We start from the raw sequence: 25691 nt of genomic DNA, 5'->3' as shown, positions 1-25691 counted from the left end.
GGGCGCGGGGCGCCCCCCGGCCGCCGCCCAGCAGCCCGCCGCTCTCCATCATGGGCCTCATGCCGCTCACCAAGGAGGTGGCCAAGGGCAGCATCGGGCGCGGCGTGCTCCCCGCCGTGGAACTGGCGATCGAGCAGATCCGCAACGAGTCGCTCCTGCGCCCCTACTTTCTTGACCTGCGGCTCTACGACACAGAGGTAAGCGTCCGGCTGTCCGCACCGTCGGGAATGGGGGGGGCGGTTGGATGGGGACGGGGTGGGGAAAGGCAGGTGGCCGACCCTTGATCAGAGCCCCCATTGACCCGCACCTGCCGAGGACACCGTGGGCTGGCGCCCAGTGCTCTTCCCGCCCATGTCCCACTGGGCTTGCCTGGAACAGCTGGTACTAAGGTTTGTCCAACATTCCCCCTCCGCCGGGATTGTCGGTTGTATGTATGTGAGTGGGATTTTTGGGTAGAAGATTAGAGTCTCTTTCACCAGAGAAGTAGGAGTGGGGCGGGTTGGGGCTGGACCCCCAAAGGTCTCCTGTGGTTGCCCCTGTTCCAGTCCTGCTCGCTCTTGGGGCTGTTGGGTAATGGGGAAGAGGACTAGATGCACAGACTGCAAAGTGGGCCACACACGGCAGGAGGGGCCTTCGGAGAGCCGTGCCAAGCTTTGAGGTCTGGAGAGCTCCGGGACCCCAGGGGCCGAGCGCGCAGCAGCGCTGGGAGTGCGGTGCGCGCCAGAGCTCCGAGCCCTCCCGGTGCCGGCAGGTGTTGGGCTGCCGGCTCCGCAGGGCTACAGCCTGGAGGTGCCGGCTGGCCCACAGCCCCCGCGGCTAGTTGCTCAGAGAATGTCCTCCGCGGGTCTCGCCCCGGACACGCAGGGGTGTCCCGATGCGCGTCTGCTGTTGGCCAGGCTGCAAGCGTAGTTTCTCCAGGCGCAGACTTTTGCAGCATATTAGCAGCTGGAGCAAGGACTTGGAGCGCTTTAGTGGCTTCCTCTCCTAGCCTCCTCCTCGAAATCGAACCGGAGAGCTTAGAGCTTTCCGTCACAGATGCCCACCCCACGCCCTCGGCTCGCGTTCATTTGAGGAACCTTCCCCGCCAGCCGGAGAAATGGGGTGCGCCCAGTGAGGAGGCTGGAAGGAGCGGCTGCTGGGGGCGCCAGGTCGGCTGTGCGAGTTTTTTTCCGGACAGAAAGAGCCCTCACGCTCCCAGCACAGGGTCTGAGACGCGGCCTGAAGAGGGCAGTGATTTCCTGTGCAGTGCGCTCCCTTGGCATCTCTTCTACCAGACGGGGCCAAGGTGCTGGACTTGACCGCCTCCCCGTCCATCCCCACCGCCTTGGCTTCACAGGGCTCCCTGGACACTAATGCTCAAGCCAGACCCCTTTGACTGAGAGGTTCGCGCTTTCATGCCAATGATGGAGATCTCCTTTTAGGTCCCCAGAGAAAGAGCAGAAATAATGGATTGCATCTTATTCCCTCACCACCCCTCCCTCCACTCCCGTTCTGCGCTGTAAATAAAAGGTGAAGGAATGGGTGGCAGTTTGTGTCGGTGCGTGCAGGCTGATGCAGGCAGAGGGATCTTCTGCCCCAGGCGGATGCAGGCTTGGCGGCTGTACAAGGATAGCCCGGTGTGGAATAATGTTTGAATGACATGCTTATTATTATCCTCCTCTCTGCCAAACATTCCAAGTTCTTGGGTATACTTGCGCTCCTCAGGCCCTGGAGTCAGCCATGCAGATACACAGAGGCATGCCTTTCTTGATATTATTTCTCTGTAGCTCCTACCGAGACAAAAACATGTGTAGAGAGGGCGACCCAGCTTGCATCATCACCACATAGTTCACGGCATAATGTTTCCACTGTCAATTTATTCCCAGTTAGAGAGAGAGCTTTCCTGGGAGAGATTTCACATTATGCTGTCTGTGGCAGCAAGGAGATGGATGGTTGGTTTCAGGATGTGGGTTGAAGCTTTTACGTTGTATTTTTCAAGTGTGTCTTGATGACTTTCAGAGTGAGAGGGCCCAAGAGGAGGAGATGGTGAGAAGCGTCTTCAGTCCATCGGAATATTTAAGGAGCTGGAGGAAGAAGATCATTTTAGCTTAGTGCAAACAGATACGTCTCCAGGCTTTTGAAGCCAGCAAGAGGCACAGACTTGGGCTTGGGAGTAGTTGGTTCTTGGTTTCTAGTCAGAAACTGGCTACTTTCTCACTAGGTGACCTTGGCCTAGGTGTTTAATCTCCCTAAGCCCAGATTTCCACAGCTGGGGGGAAATGGTACTATTCTGTATACTTGGCTCAGAAGCACTGGAGGCTTAGGGAGATAAGGCAGAGTGGAGGAAGCCTTGTACTGCCAAGCTAAGGGCAACGCTGTCTGGCATGCAGTAAGCACTAAATAAATGTATCCTTCTTCCCTTCTTTTTCCCTTGCATAGATTTGCATTTAAGACACCTGAGTTTAGATAAAGTGGTCAAAATCTTAACATGATGACTGCTCATCTGCTTTTGAAATCTCATCAAGGGTCAATGAGGTTATTACGGAAACCAAAAGACTTCTTTGACAATCTAGTGTGTTCTCTCCTGCCAGGAAAAATCACATTTGGGGGGATACCCAGGTGATGGAATTGCTTTGTTTACTTCCAACAGTCTCACCTAGACAGCAGACACACTGTGTCCCAGCTGGTGTGGGGTGGGGGGGGGGGAACCAAGAATCAGTCTCAGTAACTGAGGGCAAAATCCACAGCCATTTGAGGAGTGTGGGGGCTTGTTGATTGTGGTTGGTATTTTTGGGGTTTTGTTCTCTCTTTTTTTTTTTTTCAAGCCAGCTGTCTTTCTGGATGATGTATGCCACCTGAAGGCTTGCTGGCTGTGTCCCTGGTAGTCTGTAGACTTGAACGCAGGATAGATGTGGTGAGCAGATTTTGTCTCACTTTGCGACATTTGCTGCCAGTTAATGACCGGTGACCGTGGCACCCAGAATGGACCTTTCTCTGCACAGCTTGTAAGGAGATGGAGAGTTTGCAAGGAAAAGGTGAATCTTTTCACTGGGGGATAGCTTGCCTCAATAAAGAAGCTTAGCGCATACATTTATTTAGTCCGCCACTTTGACTCTCTGCTGGAATTGGAATGGCTCGAACTTTGAAAGCCTCACTTTAGTGCCAGAAATTTGTAAACGTAAAAGCAGAATACCTGCCAATCTGAACCTCCACTTTTCTTGTGTGCCTTTAAATAATTTCAGCAAAAGCTTTTTTGTGTATCCCACGAGGAAGCTGAGTTTGTAAAAACACAAACAAAGCAACTGAAAATACAAACAGAAGGATTCAGCAGCAGCTATGTAAAGGAGCATGGAAGTTACTATAGCAAGACCTTGGACTAAGATAGTTATTGCATTTTGAGCATTAAATTTAGCTCTGAGCTTTCTGGCAGTTAGGGTAAAAAGGTAAACATGATGGATTACATTACTTACCTTTTATTGAACGCATCTGAGGGGTCATGCATTTTAAAATACTTTTGCAGGAGATGCAGAAATTCTCATTGTTATGGTTGTTTCTTCTTCATGCAATAAAATAATAACCAAGAAAATTATGTTGACTTTGAAAATTTGATCCAAGTAATGTACATGGAGAAAAAGTTGAAAATTATAGCAAAACATGAAGAAATGAATAATTGCTATAATCTATAATCCATCTATATAAAATAAGTACTATTAATAATTAGCATTTCCCTCTTCCATTTGTCAAATATTTGTTATTTTATGTGTTTACTAATATCTTCTTGTTGTTAAGTGCTGTTGAGTTGAGCAGTGACTCCTAGTGACCCTTTGAACAAAACAACTGAAGCCTGTACTATAACTATCATTTCTTCTCTACGTTCACAGAGTTTCCAGAGGCATGTTTAGGAAGTGGGTATAATTTTATGTACTTAGTTATCAGTTATTATCTATCTATCTATTTCTTCTTGTTCTAATATATATATATATGATATTGTATTATATATTGTTGTTGTTGTCATGTGCCATTGAGTCGAGTACAACTCATAGCAACCTTATAAACAAAAGATCTGAATTCTGTTCTGTAACTATCATCATTTCTCTAATGTTGATAGAGTTTCCAAAGGCATGTTGTTTAAGAAGTGGATGCCAATCTTCCTTCTAAGCCTGTATTAATCTGAGAGTTCTACCAAACCCAGTCCACCATGGATAACCATTATGACATATTATATTATATTATATTATATTATAACATGTTATAATATATATCTCCTTGTCTTAATTTCTTTTTGAAGATCCTTTTTAGTGGCTGCATACTGTTCCCTTCCTCTTGACTACCAAAAGTCTTTATACTGATTCATCTGTTGTGGAACTTACATGTTTTCCCACTTGTCACTGTTTCAAATCATTCTGTAATAAACTTAAGTTGAGAAAGTCAAAGGAACCTAGTCCAGGTGTGCAGCTCTCAGAAGTCCAGCTGAATGCTCATGATCCTGCTTTGAAAACCAGAAGACTGATAAGTCCTGCCCTCTTCTTGAGTGTCTTTGCCACGTGTCTTTCTTGTCCTTTGCTGTGTCAGAAAGGACTTATCCACCAGATGCTCTGCCGGGAAAAGGAGGGACAGTCTCCTCCTGTACCTAAACTACTGCCACGTTGAATTCTAACTTCCCAAGAAGGTCAGAGTATGGCTTAACAGGTCCTTATTGAGCACCTCCTCTAGTCGTTGCTGCTACAGAAGGGAATAAAACACAGCTGAGCTTGAGGAAGGCAAATGATGATCAAGAAAGATCCAGAGAAAAACATCTGTGATTGTCTTTTTTAACATTAACTTTGTTGTTGAATGTGTACATATGAAATATACATTAGTTCACCTGTTTCTACACGTACAATTCATTGACATCAACTATGTTCTTTTGAGTTGTGCACCCGCCACTCTCAACCTTTTTCATCTCTTGTTCCTTCTCTAGTAACAGAAGCTAATGACCATCTAAGATTTTCTATCTTTTGGGTTGTTGTCAATTTGATTACTCTACATATAGTTTTTAAAAAAGAACATAATGCTCAAGGAACAATGTCTTTTACAAGTGAAGTTAGATAATTGCTGGGTTTTAAGAGTTCAAGGGATATTTTTAAAATTTTTAAGTTATATCTTATTATTAATTTTAATGAAAATTGACACTTTGGATTTCCATTCATTCATTGTTGTACTTTTTTCCCTGTCTACCCCTCCCCCCTAGTTCGCCCTTCTCTTTGAAAAGTAAAATTCTTTCATTGTTACACAATCCCTCCCCCCACATCCACTCCACTGTGCAGCCTTCATTCTGGACTCCTGTCATGACAATAATACCTAATCATATATCCCTTTTAAACAGTTCTCTCCCTCATCTGTTTCAATGCAATATACATAATTTATCTCAGGGGATATTTTTAAGGCTCAAGCATGATCTCAGGGAAATCACTTCAGGAATTTATTCATCCTCCATGGCTTCAGAAAGTCTGGAATCCAGGAGAATTTTCAGTTCTGTTCTGCATTTACCCTTTTTTTATCAGAGTTCTTCTATAAAATGTTTGATCCAAGTGTTCAGTAGCTGGCACCATTCAGGTCTTCTGGTTTCAGGCCAAAGGATGCAAGTTGTTCATAGAACATTTGGGGTTTTCAATACAAGATAACAAAATGATAATAGAGAAGGTTGCATAGTGCTGTAGATGTGCTAAAACCACAGAATTGGGCACTTAGAAAACAAACCAACAAAAAGATCCAAACCTGTCAAGTCAATTCCAATGCACAGTAGCCTTCTAGGACAAATAAAATTGCCCCAAAGGGTTTCCAAGGCTGTAATCTTTAAGGGACACATCGTTACAGCTTTTCTTCCTAGAGCCACTAGTAGTTACAAATCAGTGACCTTTTTGTTAGCAGCTCAGTTTTAACCACTGCACTCTCAGGGCTCTTTGTAAATGTAAGAGGGGTGAAATATCTCAGGAAAAGAAGAAATAGTAAATGAACACTTTCATGATCAGACTCACATTTTCTTTCTGGGGATAGCCACACTACTCCACGTGGTTGCTTGTCTCAGTAGGAATATTGTGTAGAACACTTATTGCAAGTGACAGAAGCACAGCTTTGAGTGGTTTGAATAAAAGAAGGGATGTATTGGTTGTGCAACTGAAAAAATTGGGGTATGTCCTCCATATTCAAACATGGCTTCATCCAGAGGCTTAAATGACATCTGGGGAAATATCTGATTTCCTCTGTTTGGGACTCACTCTTTGGAAGGTTTTTCTCAGGTGGTGGTACAGATGGCCCCTAGCTGCAGGCGTACACCCTCCAGCGTTTAGAAACTCCACTAAGTAGGATGTCTCTTTCCCAGTGGTTCCTGCTAAAGTCCCAGACTCAACTCTCATTGGCTTGAAGTGGGTCATGTGTTTAACCTGAAGCAGTCAGATGACAGTGGGACGCTAGATCTGGGCGAAAGAGGTCAGCCCCACACAGTCGCTAAAGTACCAGGTGGAGGAGAGGTGATTCCTTAAGGAAAATCCAGAGAGTATCATAGGTTTAGGTGCCAAGAGGGTCAATCACAGGTCACTGAAAGGTAGGCATGTGGGAAATGATAAGTTGAAGAATGAAACTAGAGTTGCCCGGGGTATTTGAGAAGGATGTTGGAGAAGGAAAGATCATATCTAGGTCAGGAGAGAATCCAGGAGGAGGGAAGTCAGAATGGGCCTTGAAAGGGCGATAGAATGTTGACAGAGAGGCAGAGCCTGTGCAAAATGGGAATTGGGTCCCAGAGGGTCATTGAGATCAATGGATGGAGTCCACAAGGTGTGAGATGTGTTTAAGGAGCATTGGTTTGTTTCATTTTCACCTGAACAGGATTTGTGGAAGGAAAGATAGGCTGGTATGCAGTTGGAAAGCCTTGAATGCTGTGTCCAGAAAGTTAGACTTTATTTTTGAGTTGTAAGAATTCACAGGAGGGTTTTGAGCTTGGATGCAGCATGCTGGGGCTGGTAAGAATTCAGAGGCTAGACTGTAGATAGAGTGAACCTGGCCAGTGAGAAGCCAGGGAGCAGTGGTGGTAGTTTAAGGGAGAGAGGGGAAGACTTGCAAGGGCTCTGGAGGAGAAGGAATGGCATTGGGGCTGGTAGGGCTGGACCAGAGGAACACTGCAGGGGAGTGTGGTCTGCAGAGCATCGGCTGGAATTGAGTGCACTGTGAGAGAACTCACAGTGATGAAGATGAAGATGCAAGCTCCTCCCAGACCATCACACTCATTTCTTGCCTGCACACACTCACTAATCACTGTTGGGAAAGCCATGGACTAGGGGACAGGAAGCCTGATTTTACCATGTGGATACTACTTACCTGGTTGGTGACCTTGGTCAGGTCACTTGGCATCAGCTTTCTCATCTGTAAAATGGCACCCACATACCCACTGCCCTTCGGGGATGTGAGGACCAAGGGAGATGATCCAGGAAGAATTATCAGATCAATACTGGCCATTCAGTGAGTGCTTGGTAAATAGCCACTGTCATTATTCCTGTGCCATGTTGTTGTTGTTAGGTGCCGTCGAGTCAACTATGACTCATAGCAACTCTATGTACAGTAGCTCTGAGCCGTGCCCTATGCTGAGTCAGTCTCATTGTCTCTGCTATACCTACTCTCATTACCCCAGTTGTGGTGTCAATGCATCTTATCTGGGCTCTTCCTCTCCTGCACTGTCCTTCCACCTTTTCAAGCATGTTATCTTTCACCAAAGACTGGTCCTTCCTGACTACATGCCCAGAGTATGTGAGACAGAGTCTCAGAATCCTTGCCTCCAAGGAGCAGTTTGGTTTCACCCTCTCCAGAAGAGACCTGCTAGTTTTCTTGGCATTCCATGGTATGATCAATACTCTTCTCCAGCACCACAATTTAAAGGCATCAGCGCTTCTTCTGTCCTCCTTGGTCATTGTCCCAGCTTTCTAATGCATAGCATGTTATTGCCAAGACCATGGCTTGGGTCAGGGGCACCTTAGTCTTTAGACTAACATCCTTGCTGCTCAGCACTCTGGAGAGGTCCTTGACAGCACATTTTCCTAGTGCAGTTTGTCTTTTGATTTCCTGACTGCTGATGCCAAGAGTGTTGATTATGGAACCGAGCAAGCTGAAGCTGTTATTGATCTCAATCTCTTCTCCATCCATCATGATGCTGCCAATCGGCCCAGAGGTGAGAATCCTCATTTTCTTGATGTTAAGCTTCCTGTGTCATAAGAGGCTAGTTATACTGACGTCACAGGACTGTACACAGGAATGAGCGATAGATATAAAACCCCACAACATGATGCAAATATAAAACAGTCCCTGAGATTGTTTTCCTGATGCTACTTTGTCAAGAAGGGATATTGGAGAACGAGTATGTCAGTACTGAGGTCTTTATCAAGGTGCATCCCTCAGTACATCTTTTGCTCGGCCTTGTAGGCACACTGCACTGCTGGCTTTCCTTCCACTGACCTGGAGCCCTGTGAGACCAGGACCATGTCTAATTCCTCTCTGGATTTCCTGGTGTCTTACGGGGACTGACAGGCGTGGACATTGTAGGTATTTGTTGAACTGAATTATAAGTGTGTAAACGAGAATGAATCTCTAAGTAATGCATGCGGTTAAGCACTAGGCTACTAATGGGAAGGTTGGAAGTTTGAGGCCCTGCAGAGCAGTTTGGAGGAAAGGCTTGATGCTCGCTTTCTGAAAGGCCTCCAGAGAGGGCAGTTTTCCTCTGTAGCAGGTGGAGTCACTGCGAGTCAGAATCAGCTCGGTGGGCATCGATCGGCACTGGAAATAGAATCCAGTTTCTGAATCCCCATCATGCTGGATGATTTATTTGAACCTTTCCCCTGTGGTCTTTATCGTTCTTGACACAACTCTTAGATGACCCCTCATGTCAGAATTTAGTTGACTGCCAAGTTTACAGCTGCCTTGTGCAAATTTCCCAGCCCTTGAACTTTGTCACTATGAAGTCAATACTCCTGTCCATTCCAGCGTCTTGCCTATTGCTGAGACTTAGCCAGGCACCCTGGGAATAACTTCTCTGTTCCAAACTCCTTTAGTAAAGGGTTGAGTGGGAGAGGCTGGAACTAACACACTAAGGGTCTGTTTTGTGCTTGGCCTTGGACTAAGTGATGCAAGTAGCATGCTAGTTTTATCTTCATCAAAGGACCTTCTTCCCGTGTTTACCTTCCCTTCATGTGAGCGCGGAGCAATGTCAACTTCTTCATACAGAGATATCTCAGAGATGTCTCATGAGGGATCATAGCAGGCTGGCGGGGTAAGTGGTAGAAACAGGAACAAAGCAAATATAGGTACAGAATTTGTGTCTTTCTTCAGTCAGGTGGACTGGGCTGGACTGTGGTTAACAAATTCTTGACTCTCAATTGCTTCACATAATAAAATGGATATATATTGCTCACACAAAGTCCAGTATGTGACAGTCTTCTTGGGTGGCTCTCCTCCGAGCAGTAACACGTGGATGGATCCGACCTGCTTTTGTCTTGTGCTGCTTCCACCTTGTGACTCGAAGAGGATGGAAGTGGTGGGAAATCTGTAGGAGAGGCACTCTGGCTTCTTAACCACGTGGACTTGGAAGTGATATAAGCTGGTTAGTATGGATACTGGACATTTGGGTCCTTTAAGAAGTAGATGGGATAAATAATGTATACTGCATTGAAACAGATGAGAGGGAGAACTGTTTAAAAGGGATATATGATTAGATATTCTTGTCATGACAGGAGTCCAGAATGAAGGTAGTACAGTGGAGTGGACTTGGCGGGAGGGATTTAATAACAATTAAAGATTTTTTTCTTTTACTTTTCAAAAAGAAAAGCTAATGGGGGGAGGGGTGGGCAGGGGAAGAAGTGCAACAATGAATGAATGAATGGAAATTCAGTCTCTGTAAACTCACATTAAAAGAAATTTAAAATTAAAAAAAAGTAGTTGGGAATATGGGGTTTGAATGGAAGAGAATTTGAGGGTAGTATCTGTAAAAGAAAAAGACGTAGAAAATTCCTCACATCCTAATTCCAGCCTGACATCAGAAGGAGAGAGGGAGAAGGAGGAAGAACCTCTTTGAAGTACAGCTCTCAGAAAGCCTGGGCTGCCCCCTAAAACAAAGGTTACACATTAGTGTGATCTTACATTGTGCCAAAAACCAGGATCTAGAATGGTGCAAATGATTAACATGCTTTTGGCCATTAGATCAAACATGGTCTGGATGCACCAAGAGATGATGTAGGAAAGAAGTGTGCTGCTTCCAAACAGTCACCCCTGCACATCCTGCGGAGCACGGGGATTGCTGGGAGTCGGGATCAATACAGCAGCTGGTTGGGTTTTCGTTCTGTTAAGAGCTTCCACTAACTCAGTCTTGGCTGAAGGCCGACCCAAAAGATGATTGTGTCCTCACCTTGAATGTCATGGTGAGCCCTGAAGGTGCTGGAGGCTGAGACACTTCTCCCAGCAGGCCCTGAGGGAAGAGCCCACCTTGATGGTTGCTGAAGATCTCTCTCACACGTGCCCCTAACACGGTAAGCATTAACTGAGAGCACATCCTTCCTTCTGGGCCTTCTTGGCTCTGGGATAAAAGGAGAGATGAGACCCAGACCCCACGCAGGGGCATTCACCGCCTCACCCAGAGCCTGCTCCATAGTGTGGGATCCAGTAAAACCAAACAGAACCAGAACCTGCAAAAGCCAGAAACAGGTCAGAAAGGGAGAGAAGGAAAGTGCAAATGTTTTCTATAACAGAGAGTGAGAGAAAAGTGATAGGACTGAGAAAGAGAAGAAAAATGGTGAAGTTGTACGCTGTCAAAAGTGGAGGACTTTACAGGACCTGAGGGTCTGGAGAGCAATGCCATTGGGTTCTTGCTCTCCCTGTGCTCTGTTTCCAAGAAGGGGAAATTACTTCATTTGCCCAGTGAGCGTCTGCATTCACCCATGACTTTGTTCTTCTCTGTGGTTGTGTAACAGTGTGCAGCAAGCCTGGTGAATGCCTTCCTCTCTGTACATTGCTTTCCAAGAACGAGCAGGTATGTCAGGTGGAACCGTGGGGTGTGGGCCCAGGAGGGCCACTGCTCAGGGCTCTGCTGCAGGTTTGGTTGCTGGGACCATGACCTAGTGTTTGCTTCTTTCTGTAGATGGTAGACCTGATGGGGGGACCTCTGTGGGGATGTAAGCACCAAGAGGACAGCTCCAGGATGTGCCTGGCTCACTCGAGGCACCCCAGGTACCATCCCAGGGTCAGCAGGGCCAGCCACAAAGGAGGAGCTCAAGAAATATTTGCTAAACTAATGGATAGATCTAAAAGCTTGGACTCCAGCGTGTAGTTTTAACCAATTGAGGAAGTGCTTTGTACACTGAACCAGGTGAGAAGAGCATCTTGCTGGCTCTTTATTCTTTTTGAGGGTGGTTATTCATTGTTTCTGGGGTTCTTGTGGGGAGCTCTCGTGGTGTGGCCTATAGGGAGTTGTGCTGTTAACCCAAAGGCAGGGCCTCATTGGAAGTTAAAATCCACCAGTGGCTCCCGGGGAGGAAGATGGGTAATCACTTTCCCCCTGCAATTTGCAATTCTCAGCTTCAGAAATGCAATACACGATCTGTTAGGAGCTGGTTCTTACGGGATAGCAGTGAGTAGATCTGAGAGTAGTGACAGAGGGCAGAAGGAACGGGGCTGCTTGGATATCCCAGTAGAACTTTTTGTGCAAAACTGATGTCAGTCTCTTCTTCCCTGATAAACACATGGAACCATCCCCAAGGTGCAGTGAAACCTGGAAGCCGTATACTTTTCAGGGGCTGTAGGAAGTCACCTTATCCGAACAGTCTTCTCACTAGCTGTCGGAGGGCATACAGACCAGGTTCTGAAACCTGCTGCTAAGTCCGGGGAATCTGTGAGCCGGCAGAGGCTGAACTGGGCTCTGGTCCCAGCAGAGATTGTAGGAATGAAGCCAGAACATTAGCCTTGGTGAGTCAAGAGGTCTGGTGGCCGATCTGGGCACAGTGAGTGAAGAGGTGCCCTGGATTTCCTGGGCATTCTTGTGGGTGGCAGCAAAACTTCTCTCAGACTTCCTGCTCCTGGACTGGAAGCTTCTACCCTTTATCCTCTCAGGGTGAAGATAGACTTCAAAAGTGAATAAACCCAGTGTGGTGATGATCACCTCTCTGATGGTGACATAAGGGATCCAGACCTCAAGCCAGACAACAGTGGTTGAATCATGTGTGAAGGAGTGAGCAGATTGCCTGTGAACTGGATAGAGTATGAGAGTCTGAGAATTCTTGCCTGAGCAGAGGATGAAGTGGTTGTGACAAACTCTGAGGACTGATTGGGACAGTCTTTGGCCAGTTTCTTACTTTTCCAGTCTTTCTTGACTAGTCTGCTCGGCTGGAAGGATGAAGTGTCATTGTCATCTAGAAAATTAGTGGTAGATCCAAGATACTGAGTAAATGGACTCATCTGTCTTCATCAGGCCCACATTCCACAGCTGCTGGCTGAAGCAGAGCCCTTCTCCTGCCATTTGGCAAGGACATCATCGGTCACTGAGCGGATAAAATCTGGCCAAAGGAGGACTGCGTGGAGTGATGCATTACTGCTGCTCTCATGGTGCGAGGTCATGAGGTGACAGAGCGAAAATGGTATTTTCACACTCTGTTCATGAGCCACTTGACTTTGTTCAGAGGGAACGGATTTTGAAAGCAACAGTCATCCTTATAATAATGACCACTGTATTATCCAAATCGCTCTGTGTCTAGAGCTACCCATTCACTGACATTTTCTGGAAAATGCCCACAATTGTTTTGGGGGAGTAACTGGGAGATAGAGACACAGGGCGCTCCTCATAGGACACTTTGGTGGCTCTCTCTCTCCACCCTGGCTCACACAGTGCTTTGCCTTAATGGAAGGCGCACTAACTGACCCATCACTATGTCCTCTGGGGCCTGACTAACCCTTCCCTGCTCCTTACTAGATGTTGAGGTTCTAGAAGCTTTGGAGAGCTTTCTTTAAGGGTGTGTGTGTGTGTATACATATTGTATTATATGTATACATATATATATACATATATTATCTATGTGTATATGTGTGTGTGCATATATATATACACATATACATAACACATCCATGCACATACATATCCATATCCATCCATGTCCATTCCTATCTATCCATATCCATCCATCAGTCTATCATCTATGTCTGTCTATCTATCTATCTATCTATCTATCTATCTATCTATCTATCTATCTATCTATCTATCTATCTAGTTGCCAATGAATTGCAGCTCACTCCGAGCTGACCCTCCAGCAGGTTTTCGGAGGCTTTAAATAGCCCAGGAGGAAACTGCCCACTTTTCTCGCTCCTTTGGAGTAGCTGGTGGATTTTAACTGCTTGCCTTTGAATTGACAGCATAACCCCTTACTCACTAGCCCATCAGCTCCACATACGTGTATGTGTGTGTATATATCTCTACACACATATGCACACACACACTATTGTTATGTATGTATGTATGTGGTGGTGTTGTGTGTGATTGAATGATCTTCCAATGGGTTTTCTTTCTTAAAAAATAATTTTTTATTGTGATTTTAACAAAAGTTTACAGAAAACTTGGATTTCTATTCATTCATTGTTGCACATTTTCCTCCCTACTCACACACCACTTTACTTTAAAAAAACACAAACAAAAAACCCCTATGCAGTGGGCAGGGAGAAAAGTGCAACAATGAATGAATGGAAATCCAAAGTCTTTGTAAATTTTCATTAAAATTAATAATAATTACATTAAAAAACCCCAAATATCCATTGTTGTGTAATTTCCTCCCTTCCCCCACCCCAGTCCACTTTGCTATGCACTTCTTTTTCAGGACTGTTGTCATACAAAGAATGCCTAATCATATATTACTTTTCAACAGTTCTTGCCTTCATCTGTTCCTATGCAGTGTTCACTATTTATCCTCTCTTTTCTTAGTTTTCCCTCAAACTCCATGTCAGTCCTGTTTTATAAGTGATGTTGTTCAATATTTGTCCTCTTGTGACTGAGATATCTCACTCAGCATAATGTCCTTCAGGGTCACCCATATTGTGTAATGTTTTATGAGTTCCTTGTTTTTTATTGCTGCTTAGTATTCCATTGTGTGAATATACCACAACTTCTCTAGCCATTCATTTGTTTATGCGCGCTTGAGTTGCTTCCATCTCTTACTTCTGTGAATAAAGCTGCAATAAACATGGGTGTGCATATATCTTCTTGGGTGGTCATTATGGTTTCTTTGGGGTATATTCCCTGTAGTCGAATTTCTGGGTCAAATGATATTTCTATTTACAACTTTTTGAGAAAGTACCATACTTCTTTCCATAGTGGTTGCACCATTTTACAGTCCCACTAACAATGAATAAAGGTTCCAATTTATCCACAATCTCGCCAGCATTTGGTGTTTGCTGCAATGTTGAACTTTGTTATTGTTACTGGGGTGAGATGATAACTCATAGTTGTTTTGATAAGCATCTCTCTTAGAGCTAGGGATTTTGAACATTTTTTTCATATATTTGTTCGCCATCTGAATGTCTTCTTTGTTGAAGTATCTGTTCGTATCCTGTGCCCATTTTGCGAGTGGGTTGTTTATTTTTATCTTGTTGAGATGTCTAGCGGGTTTTAAGAGACTGTAGTCACATGGAAGGAGATTGCCCGTCTTTCTTCCATAGAGCAGCTTGTGGATTTGAACTGCCTGCCATAAGTTGGCAGCGCAGCTCCTTACTAAGCCATGAAAGCTTCCTATACATACACATACATAAATGGGCATGTGTGTGTATCTCACATATATATTATTACTATGCAGATAACACAATCTTGCTTGCTGAAAGTGAGGAATACTTGAAGCACTTACTGCACAAGATCAAACACTATAGTCTTCCAATGGATTGCATCTCAATGTCAAAAATTCTTACCACTAGACCAATAGACAGCATCATGATAGATGAAGACTGAAATTGTTAACAACTTCATGTTGCTGGGATTAACAAATGTACACTTGGTACTAGCAGTCAGGAGATCAGGAGATATCCTGCAAAGTCTGTAGTCAGGGACCTCTCCAAATTACTAAGCAACAATGATATTAGTTTGAGCATAAGGCACACCTGATTCAAACCATAGTCTTTTCAACAAGTCCCTTGCCATACATCTGAGAGCCGGACAATGAATAAGCATGACAGAAAAATTTATGCTTTTGAGTAGTGGGGTTGGAGAAAAGTACTGAGTATATCATGGATTGTCAGAAGAACAAAGAGGTGTGTCTTGGCAAAAGTGCAGCTAGAGTACTCCTTGGAGGATAAAGCATTATCTCACATATTGCTAGGAGACGCTATTCCTTGGAGAGAGATATTGTACTTGGAAAGGTAGAGGGACTGTCAAAGAGAAGAAGACCCTTAGTGAGATGAATTGACACAGTGACTGCAGCAGTGGGCTTAGGAATGTCAGAGGTTGTGAGGATGGCAAAAGATTCAGATCTGCGGTTCATCAGGTCATTATGAATCATACCTGACTCAGTGGGACCTAACAACAACAACAACAAAACACACACACACACACACACACACACACACACACACATTATTATTGTTATTATGAGCCCATCAAGTCACTCGTGACTCATAGCGACCCTTCTATGAGACCCAGACTCATAGCTCTGAACCCTGCCCTATCCTAACCAGTCTCACTGGCTCCAACCCACCTAATTCCATTGCCCCAGCTACCATGTCAATCCATCTCATCTGAGGTTTTCCTCTCTTGCACTGTCCCCCCAGCCTTCCAAGCATGATGTCCTTCTCCAAGGACTTGTCCCTCCTCACTACATGCCCATGGTATGTGAGATGGAGCTTCAAAATCCTTGCCTCCAAGGAGAAACTTGTTCTCACCCTCTCCAAGGCAGAACTATTGTTCTCCTGGAAGTCTATGGTACGCTCAAGACTCTTCTCTAGCACCACAGCTCAAAGGCATCATTTCTCCTGTCATCCTTAGTCATTGTCCAGCTCTCTGATGCATAGAATTAATGGTGGGACCATGGCCTGGATCAGGTACCCTTAGTTTCTAGGCGGATGCGTACATGTTGAAATATTCTTATTGTACTTTCAGATAAGTTTGCAAAGCATTTTGTTTTTTCCTTCATTATGACACATTTTGTTTTATAACATTGATTACAGTGCTTATGATGTCTGATCATCCAGTTACTGTGCATTGCCTTTCCTTTGACCTATTTTAATGTCTCTTATCTTTTTTCACTTGTATATGAAATTATTTCTAAAATACTCTTTTTAAAAATTTTCATTCCTTTTTACTCCCCTGGAGGAGCTTCTCATATCATTATGAAACAAAGGAATGTTGTTATTGTTGTCAGGTGCCGTTGAGTCGTAGACGACTCATAGTAACCTTGTGAACAAAAGGCCTGAGCACTGTTCTTTGAGTTTCCGGAGGCAAGCCATTTTGGAAGTGGATGCCACTCCTGCTTCCAGGCTTGTTTTAGTCGGGGAGCTCCACCAAACACTGTCTACCATGGGTAACCATTATCACATTTGGCACATCAGTGTCACAGTGTTCAGCATCACAGTAACCACAAGTTACCTCTGTACAGCAACACACAGACCAGTGCTATACCACCTAGAAGAATGTTTGACAGGAAAACAATTTTAACCCGGCCTGAGGGTCGTAGATTAAAATCACCCACCTTTGGCTCAGTAGCATAACTTTCTGACCACTAGGCCAATGTAGCTCTCTCTGTTTTCATTGCTATTGTTGTTAGGTACTGTTGAGTCATAGACGACTCACAGAGACTGGAAATACCAAGTTGGAAGTATGTAGCTGTAAGAAAAATGAATACTAGTAGTGGTCGTGGTAATAAGGAGTCCATGGGTGATGTAAATGAAGAAGCACTTGGCCACTAACTGAAAAGTTATTGGTTCAATCCCACCCAGAAGTGCTTTGGAAGAACGGCCTGAAAGATCAGTCATTGAAAACCCGCTGAAGCTGTTCTACCTTGAAATAATTGCCATGAGTTGGGACAGAGGCAGCAGGCATCTGGTTTGGGTTTAATAGTAATAGAAAGAGTTGCAACAACTCACCTTTGTCTAAGGATGCCTGGTGACACAGAAGTTAAAGCACTCAGCTGCTAACCATAAGATCAGTGGTTGACATCCACCTGCCTTGGCCTTGGTGCGGGGCTCACCAGGTGCCGTTAGATCCCGCAGACAGCTGCTGGGGGGAGGGTGGGGTCCTGCTGCCTCACCGTGTTACGGATGAGGCTCAGCAAGGGTTAAGTGACTCACTGCACATCACGACTAGCGGCGTGGTGGAGCCCAGGTTTGGATCTGGAGGAATCTGACTCCTAAGTGCCAAGTCAAAGGACATCTTCAGTACGGATTTGGTTACCCTTCTCCCGTGGAGGCAGCGCCAAGTTTGTCAATAACTGGTGCTGGTTTGTGTTTTTTCCCCCTTTTCCTACTGACATCACCCAACTGCCTGCCTCTCCCTCTGAAGCACCCCATCCTCGCCCATTTCCCTGCCCTCCCACTCAGTCACCCACAGACGGCGGCTCTGTGCTCTCCTCGCTAGAAGGGTGTCTGTCTACACACCTGGCATGTACAGACCTGCTCTCAGCTCCCCCGGCACCTGGCAGAACCTGCCACCTCCTGTTGTGTTAGCAGAGGTGTCGGTGTTTGTGTGTCTCTCGGTTAGACTCGGATCATCCCAGGGCCACTTAGTGCATTTAGCCTGTATCTCCTGTGTGCTTGTGGGCCATACGGAGATGAACCGAAGCAGCACAAAGGCATTCAACCACCCATTGGGAGGCCGGTGGAAACCATGGCTGTGCAGCATGTGAAGCCTAGAGGTGTGGGTGGGCCTGGGGCAGGTGCAGGGACGGGCCTAACTGTCCTCTGCACCCCTGCACCATTGCTTCACCTGTCGACACCCCATCCCTGCCTCTGAGTGCTCTCCTTTGCCTGCTTGGGGCTCACTGTGAGCTCTATCCTGACTGCACAGGGCCTTTGCACAAGCTGTTCTTGCTGCGTAGGACACTTTTCTGATCTCTCTTCATCTTTAAATGCCAACTCAAATGTGCCTTTCCTCTTTCACAAGGAAATGCCTTGTGTCACCTTCTCTCTAAGAACTATGAGCCTTTCCTCTCTAGATTAATCTCAGTTGTAATTTTATACTTATTTACTCAATGTCAGTTTTCTCTAGTCCCCTCAGGGGGCTGCCAGATCCAGGTAAGCAAGAACATATCTGTTTGGACTTCTTTTGATGCCCCACAGTTGGTAGCACAGAGTAGGTGCTCAATAAACATTTGTAGAATGAATGAATGAATGAATGAATGAATGAATGTATGTTGAGTGATTTATGTGGCCGCTCTGGATGCTTATGTCTTACTGGTGTGTGTTCCAGGGTCAGGGGACGAAGAAAATGGGACTTGCAGGAAAATCATCACCATGGAGTCAAACACACTGTGTGTGCAAGACGGCGCTGCACACCCCCTGAGCCTCATTGGCCCCTCTGAAATGGGGCGGCTGCCTCTGAGGGGTATTTTCTCAAGGTTGATGTAGAACAAAACATTGAGTACAGAAGCTGCATTCAGTAGTGAGTCGCTCCAGTTGACTAGTTACCATTTGATGATCTTATGTTGGGTGATGGTTTGGTTCTGACTCCTAGAACTGCCCCAGAAGGTTTTCTTTATGGGAACAGATCTTTCTCCTGTGGAACTTCTCAGTGGATTTGAACCCTCAGCCTTTCGATATACCAGCCAAGCAATGCTTATCAGTTACCAGTGACCCCATTAGGCCTTCTTTGCACATGAAAAGGTAAAATTTTTTTTGTTGCATAAAAGCTAGTTGTGGTATTTTTTTTTTTATTTCAATGAACATCTACAGAGATTTTGGAATTCCATTCATTCATTGTTGCACTTTTCTCCCTGTGCTCCCCGCCCCCCCCCCGTTCGAGAAAAGCTAGTTTTAATCTCAACAGATGTTTGGAGACTGTGCGTTTGAGTCAGTTAAGAAGTGCCTGTGCTTCACTGAGGGGGGTTTCTAAGTTAAAGGAATGTCTTAAGCCTCATCCCTTTTCTGGAAGGATTCGAGGAACACCGTGAGCTCAGTGGTGAACGTCTCCTGGCCCTTGGGGCTGGACTGTGGCTGTCCTCAGTGACATCCTTACAGCTCTGTGTTGTGTCTGCCACGGTGTTGTGTGCTGTTCTCTCAGCCGTCATGGACAGGCATGCTGTCAGTTTTAGCCCTGTTGTGTCTCCAGCACCCAGGACACTGTCTGCAGCTGCTGGGTGATGCTCGCTGCCTGGACACGGAGTGCCTTTGTGTCTGGGACACCCAGCACAGGCCCTGGCACACTGCGAGTGCTTAACAGATGCATCTTAGATGAGTGGAGGTAAACATACTTCCAAATATACCAGTTTTGGAAAAAGTCAAACCCGAGCCTCTAAGTGGAGCAGAGGCATCTGTGATGAACAGACTGCTCCGATCCGGCACAGAGTTTGAAGGCAGTGGTGAAAGTCTCGTGGTGCTCCTGGCGTAGAGAACACTTTCTCCTCCAGGCTGTAGAGCCACAGCATTGGGTTTAGACGGACAGGGCGGTCCAGTGGAAGGAGCTCTGGATTTACCACAGGCACCCCAGTGGATGACCTTGAGCTTGTCCTTCAGCTTCTCTGTGCCCCCATTTGAAAATCTGTGCAATGGAGACAACAATGCCGAGCCTGCTTCTTCAAGGAGCTATTGAAAAGATGGAGAGAGAGATTGTCAGAAGGGCTTCAGATAGCTGGAGAGAGAGGCACAGATCAAGATACACCGGAAGCTGGGCACCAATAGTAATTAATTCTGGGTCATTCTCTCAGTGGCGTTGGATGGTTCCAATAACAGTTTTATAAAAAAAATGCAGAGAGGTTGTTCATGTGGATGATTCACTCAACCTCCTAATAAAGACTGAGGGCACAGTGTTCGATTGTAACATTATGAAGGCAGTTCTGCAGGTCTGAGGTTATGTGACCCTGGCAGGCGGTCTTCCTGAAGCATCTAGAACAAGCGGCAGTTAACATGTCTTCCTCTCCCTGCCAGATGCCTTCGTCTTTTCAAGTATCAGGCCTAAGACTGTCACAGCCAAACTATTGAGCAAGCATTCGCAGGGCGGAGATGTGAGGATGTGGGAATTAGTGAGAGCTGCCTGCTACAGCAGAGATTTGGGCGCCCGGTTCTCATATGATGAGTGGTTGCTAGGTTTGGTAGCTGGAACAAAGCCCGATGCACCAGCTTGAAGAATGAAATAAATGTCCAGACTGGGGCCAGCCCACTGCAGGGCAGGAGTGGGTGGTTGGGATGTGTGTGTGCTGAGCTAAGAGCTTTTATTTTCTCCAGAAAGCACTTTGGCTCTCCCCAAGCAGATGTACAAGTATTTGGTTGAGACCTCAGGGTTCTGGGCCAGGCAGCATGGAAATGACGAGTCTGACTTGGGAGCTTTGGGGACACAGTTACCATCTGGCTGTTGTATTCTCAGAAGAATGTCAGCTGGGCTCCTGGGGGGCTGCCTGGTGTTAAGCCCATCAGGTCGGCTTCACCTTGGCTGCTCAGCTTCTCTGAGGCCTGTGGCCTTGGAGGACCCTGCTCCATCCCTGTGTCTTCCCATACACGGTTCATGTTCTCAGCTGCTAATCCACAGGTTGGAGGTTTGAATCCACAGAAAGGGAAGCCGTTGAAAACCCTGTGGGTGTCTCAGGGTCAAAGTTCAGAAGCACGGAAGGAGTTGGAGGGAGAGAGGCATGGAGACGCGAAACACACAGGGGAGGTGGGGTGAGTGGTGTACCGTGCTGGGGATTGCAGTCAACGGCATAAAATAAAATATGTATGATGTGTATAGGGAGCTCTGGTGGCCTAGTGGCAAGAAGCTGCACTGCAATTCGGAAGGTGTGCAGTTCAAGGCCACCAGCTGCTTCATAGGAGGATAGAGAGTCTCCTCCTGTGTGATTAACTGCCTCTGAAAACTTGCTGGATGGTCAGCTATGGGTCAGTTCCAACACTATGGTGCACAACAACATGATGATATTTTGAATGGAAAACTGGTTTGCTCTGTATGTCTTACCCAAATCACAGTGTCTTGTTTTGTTTTTTTAAAAAGTAAAACCCAGGAATAGACTCCCGTGAAGCGCAGCTCTGTGCTGACACGCCGGGGGTCTCCAGGGGTCACAGTTGACTCACTGACCACTGGCAGGCTGTTGGCTGGTTCCATAGTGGAGCAAGCAGAGTGACATGTCCTCTTGCGGCCCCGTTGTCCACTGAGTCCTATGCTAGGAGCTCTTGAATGTGCACCTGGGAAGCAGCCAGGTAGAAGAGTGTGGCCTGGGAGCCTGGTCTTTTGAGCTGGAGAAGCTCAAGTTTTACTCTCAGCCTGGCAGGGTGAACTTGGACGTGCTCCCTCTCGTGAAGCTTCTGACGTGAAAATTGGAAGTTTGCCAGCAGGTAGCCAGTGTTGCGGATGGGCAGAATGAGAAGGAGAGGGTGGATCTAACATGTAGTGGTTGATCGGCAGTCCTAGCATGGGTAAGACACACCTCTGTTCTGTTGTATGCAAGGGGCAGAGAGTCAGGGACTTGGCCTCTGAAAATCATCGGCAGGTTTTCATTTCTGAATCAGAGGACCTGGGCTGTGTTTTGGTTGAGTCACGTGTCTAGCTCTTTCCCTGGACAGATACAAAGCCAGGTGCCCGGAATGCTGGGAGGAAGGGGTAACTGAGCACTTTGAATGAGGCCTTGGGTTCTGGTCTAGGTCTGTGGCCAGATGACATTCCAGAAGCTTCTCCCCTAGTGGTGGGGCATGGGGATGGCTAATAACCAGTGGCCACATTGTCTAAGGAACACAGAGTCCTCAGAGGGACAGGAGTGAGACTGTGGCACGCTCCCTTTCTCTCCCTCGAGGTTTGATACTCTCGGAACACATCTGAGAGTGCCACAGCTTGAGTGGGGCCTGCAGGCAGGAGGGGGCAGGGAGGGCTCCAGAGGGAACCTCACCTGAAGTTGAAGGCCAGAACAGAGGGTGTTGAGGGGAAGGCTGGTCTGAAGACCTGTAGCTTATGCTGAAGCCCCTCCTCCTTTAGAGGGGGCACCCTGGGTTCAGTAACCGTGCCTCTCTACACAAACCGAAAATGTTAAGTATTTGCCACTGGGGCGTTTGGTTTCTATTTTGCCCCTGGCCTGGGGGAAAAGGCCCTCCCTTGTGTCCTGGGACTTGGCTTCCAGGGGGTGCAGGGACTTGTCCTGGTTTCAGGGGCACCCCTGATGTGGTGGCTGAGGGGAGTTGAAAGAAGCTTGGCTGGTGGTAGGACCAGGGACCCCTCAGAGGGGGCACAGATGGGAAACTGACTCCCTGACCTATGAGCAGAACCTCGCCCGGGGAATGTGGGAGATAAAGGGTGCCCAGGAAAAGCCTGACTGCCTTGTCTATTCCTTCTGTAGATGTTCAAAGACAGAGGGTGCTGCCTCCACCGCAGGTGATAACGTGTGAAGGGCAGCTGGTTCCTTATTTACTTCTTTATTGACCGTCATTACCTGTATCAGCTGTTGTCCTGTTGACTCCAGTTATAGTAGTTCTGTATGTGTCAGTAGAACTATATTCCATGGGTTTACATGGCGAATCTTTCAGAAGGTGATCTCCAGGGCTTTCTTCTGAGGCACCTACCAGTAGACTAGAACCTCTCGTTTTCCTGTTGGCATTTGAGCGCATTAAGCGTTCATAACATCCAGGGTCTGCTTATTTTATTTTAAAAGGCCTCTGGTTGATTCTGACTCATGAAAGACCGACCTTCCTTTGGGCTGGCCGGGCTTAGAACTTGATGGCAACAGACTGCCTGCCTTGCCTCTCTCCAGCACAGTGGCTGGTGGGATCCAAACCACTCACCTTTTGCTGAGCAGCCTACCCTGCAACCCACTGTGCTTCCATATTAATTCAACAATTAAACAACAAAAGCTACTCCTGCAGTGCTGGAGTTCGCTCTTTCTTCCAAGGGTATCATTCAGGTGTAACCTGATAAGAGAGGAATTTATGAGGTCTGCCCAGTTTTAAGAGGAGAAACTGAGGCTCAGAGCTGTGAGCTCTGGATGTGGCAGGAAGCCAAGGCGTGCTCAGTTGACTATCCTCTGAGTCCCTGCTTTGCGCTGTCCAAGCGGCCCATCATGCCGGAGTCTAACCAGGTGGGTTATCGTTTCTAGGTTCACAAGGATCTGCTTGGAACTTGGGAGGGGACGTCCATCCTAGCTGTTCACGAAGGCCCTTTGGCCAAACTCTAGTAAAGAGTGTCGAGGTGTGCATATCGCTGGTGTCTTTACCTCAGGGTGACTCAGCTTCATGGTGTTTCCTCTTTTATCCTCCTGAACACCTGAGGAAGGACCACCAAGGCCGATGTCCCCGGGAGGGAGCATCTACTCAGCGTGGCCGGAAGTTCAGTGGACTCCTATCTGACCTCTGGGCACTTTTGGACCCAGTGGGGTGGTGACCTCGTGCTCATCATTGAGCACCATTCAGGAACAAGCCGGTGTACCCGTCTGTATCAGATGCTGGGGATCTGAACATGAGTTGCATGTGATCCCTGTCATTAGGGGATCATGGGACAGCGTGGGCATCCAGCTGGCGAGCAGGTGACATGCATGGATTCATAAAAGCATGGATGGTGAAGCGGGAGTGCTTGAATGTGGGATCCTGTTCCCATCACTTCTTAACTAATTTTGGACGACTCACTTTTCCTCCATGGCCTAGTGTTCTTGCCTATAATTCATAATATAGTTTCACAAATTAAATCTATTAATATTTGCTGAAGACTTAAACCACTACCTAATGCATAAGTGCTGTATAAGTCTATATAAATGTTTATCAACTAAGATACATGCTTCAGAGCAGGTTGAAATACATTCTAAGTAGAGGTACAAGGAAGAGCCTTCGTGGCATAGTGGATAAGTGCTGGGCTGCAGGCTGGAAGGTAGGTGGTTTAAACCCACCAGCTATTCTGTCTGTGGGAAAAAGATGGGGCAGATTGCTTCCCTGCAGGTTGACCTTGGAAACTCTGTGGAGCAGTCTGTCCTAAATAAGATCAGTATCTGAACCAACAACAATAAGGTTTGATTTTAGTGGCACAAGCAAAGACTGTAGGAATGCAAAGGGGAGACTTCCATTGGGTAAATCTGGGAGGGCTTCCTGGAGCAGGTGTCTTTTGCACAGGCCTTGAAAGACAAAAGGTGAATGAGGTGGGAGGAGCTGGTGGGAGAAGGAAACAGTTTAAGCAAAAATCGTACTTATTTATACTGAGAAAGAGGCATAAGGGACAGCTGCAAATAGCAAGAAGTACTCTTTTTTTTTCTTTTTTTTTTTTTCCCAATCAGTTGGTGGTTATCCAGGGTTTACTGCAAGGTCCTGACCTCTAGAATTTGCTGTCAGCAAAGATGCTTCCTATTGACCAAAGCATTGGACACCCCAACCCACCCCACCGCAAGTCACAGTGGGAACTGGACAAGGTCATCTGCAGGGACATCACAGAGATGAGGAAGCAGGAGAAGGAAGGGGGCTAGGCAGATTGGAATGAAGTCCTGCCATGGTCTCTTCCAGAAACGTGGATTGGGCAGGTCTCCTAGCCTGGTTTTCTATCTGCATGGAGGGCTGTGGGGTTACCTCACTGGCAGGTAGATGGCACTGAGGATGTGTACTGCAGGGCCGCAGCTGGGCCGGCACGCCACCGTTGCTGAGACGCCTGACAGTGTTGACTCAGAGTGGGATCCAGTGTCGTTTGATTTCACTGGAATTTGGGAGTGAATCTGCCATGACACCATTCTAATTTTAACAATTGCAGAATGACTCAGGGTCTGCAGAAGGCCTTCAAAGGATATGTTTATCCTTCTTAATTGTATTTTTTTATTGAGAATATAGAGTAAAACCTACACTGATTCAACAGTTTTGTGATACTGATTACATTTTTAAAAATTTATTATTCTTGTCCTCCTATTATAATAAATTTACTGTCCCCTAAGTAAACAACAAGAGACAGATCCCTTGCAATGCGTTCGATTGCAGCTCAAAGCAGCTTTGTAGAACAGAGGAAAAACTATCCCACAGGGTTTCCAAGGCCATACGTTGTTAGGTTGTTTCATAAGCAGACAGTCTTGTCTTTCTCCCTGGGAGCAGTTGGTGGGATCAAACTACTGATCTTCCACTAAGCAGCTTAATGCCTTAATCACTGCACCATCATGGCTCCTTCACCCAATGTAAAATCCCTACCTAATGTTTTTAGTTCCTGTTCTCAGTTTGATCTAATATAGACAGTTTGTTAAAGAGCATAATTCTCTAGGCAGACTTTTTTTTTTTTTACACAAAATACATTGTATTTCACACACTCCTTCATTTACATTGTATTTTCTATGCTCATTCCCATACATCCTGCCTTATAAAATCAATCACCACTGATCCATGCCTCCTATTACCCTGTCCTTTTCAGATCCCACTGGATATCTCCTACTTCCTTTGCCCCCTCCCTCCACCTACCAAACTCTAGACAGACTTTTTTTTTTGGATTCCATTCATTCATTGTTGCACCCTTCTCCCCGCACAAACCCCTCCCCCCTCCCATTTACTCCTCTCCTTGAAAAGCAAAAGAAAAACTCCCTCATTGGTACACAATCCCCCCC

General features: G+C 46.3%; 1 protein-coding gene across 1 annotated transcript in view; it reads left to right on the top strand.

Annotated features, from left to right (window-relative positions):
* Positions 1-6: 6 nt before the first annotated feature.
* Positions 7-25691, top strand: part of GABBR2 (gamma-aminobutyric acid (GABA) B receptor, 2) — a 518990-nt gene continuing 493305 nt past the window's right edge. Inside the window, exon 1 of the mRNA XM_006886874.1 lies at positions 7-197. Coding sequence (XP_006886936.1) covers positions 51-197 — 147 coding nt within the window. The 5' untranslated portion in view covers positions 7-50. The remainder of the gene's footprint in view (positions 198-25691) is intronic.

The sequence above is a fragment of the Elephantulus edwardii genome, unplaced genomic scaffold, assembly GCF_000299155.1.
Source record: "Elephantulus edwardii isolate Elephantulus edwardi_28Jun2011 unplaced genomic scaffold, EleEdw1.0 scaffold00052, whole genome shotgun sequence".
Classification (NCBI taxonomy): Eukaryota; Metazoa; Chordata; class Mammalia; order Macroscelidea; family Macroscelididae; genus Elephantulus; species Elephantulus edwardii.
The sequence above is the reverse complement of the archived record's forward strand: the minus strand, read 5'-3'. Positions and strand labels throughout refer to the sequence as shown.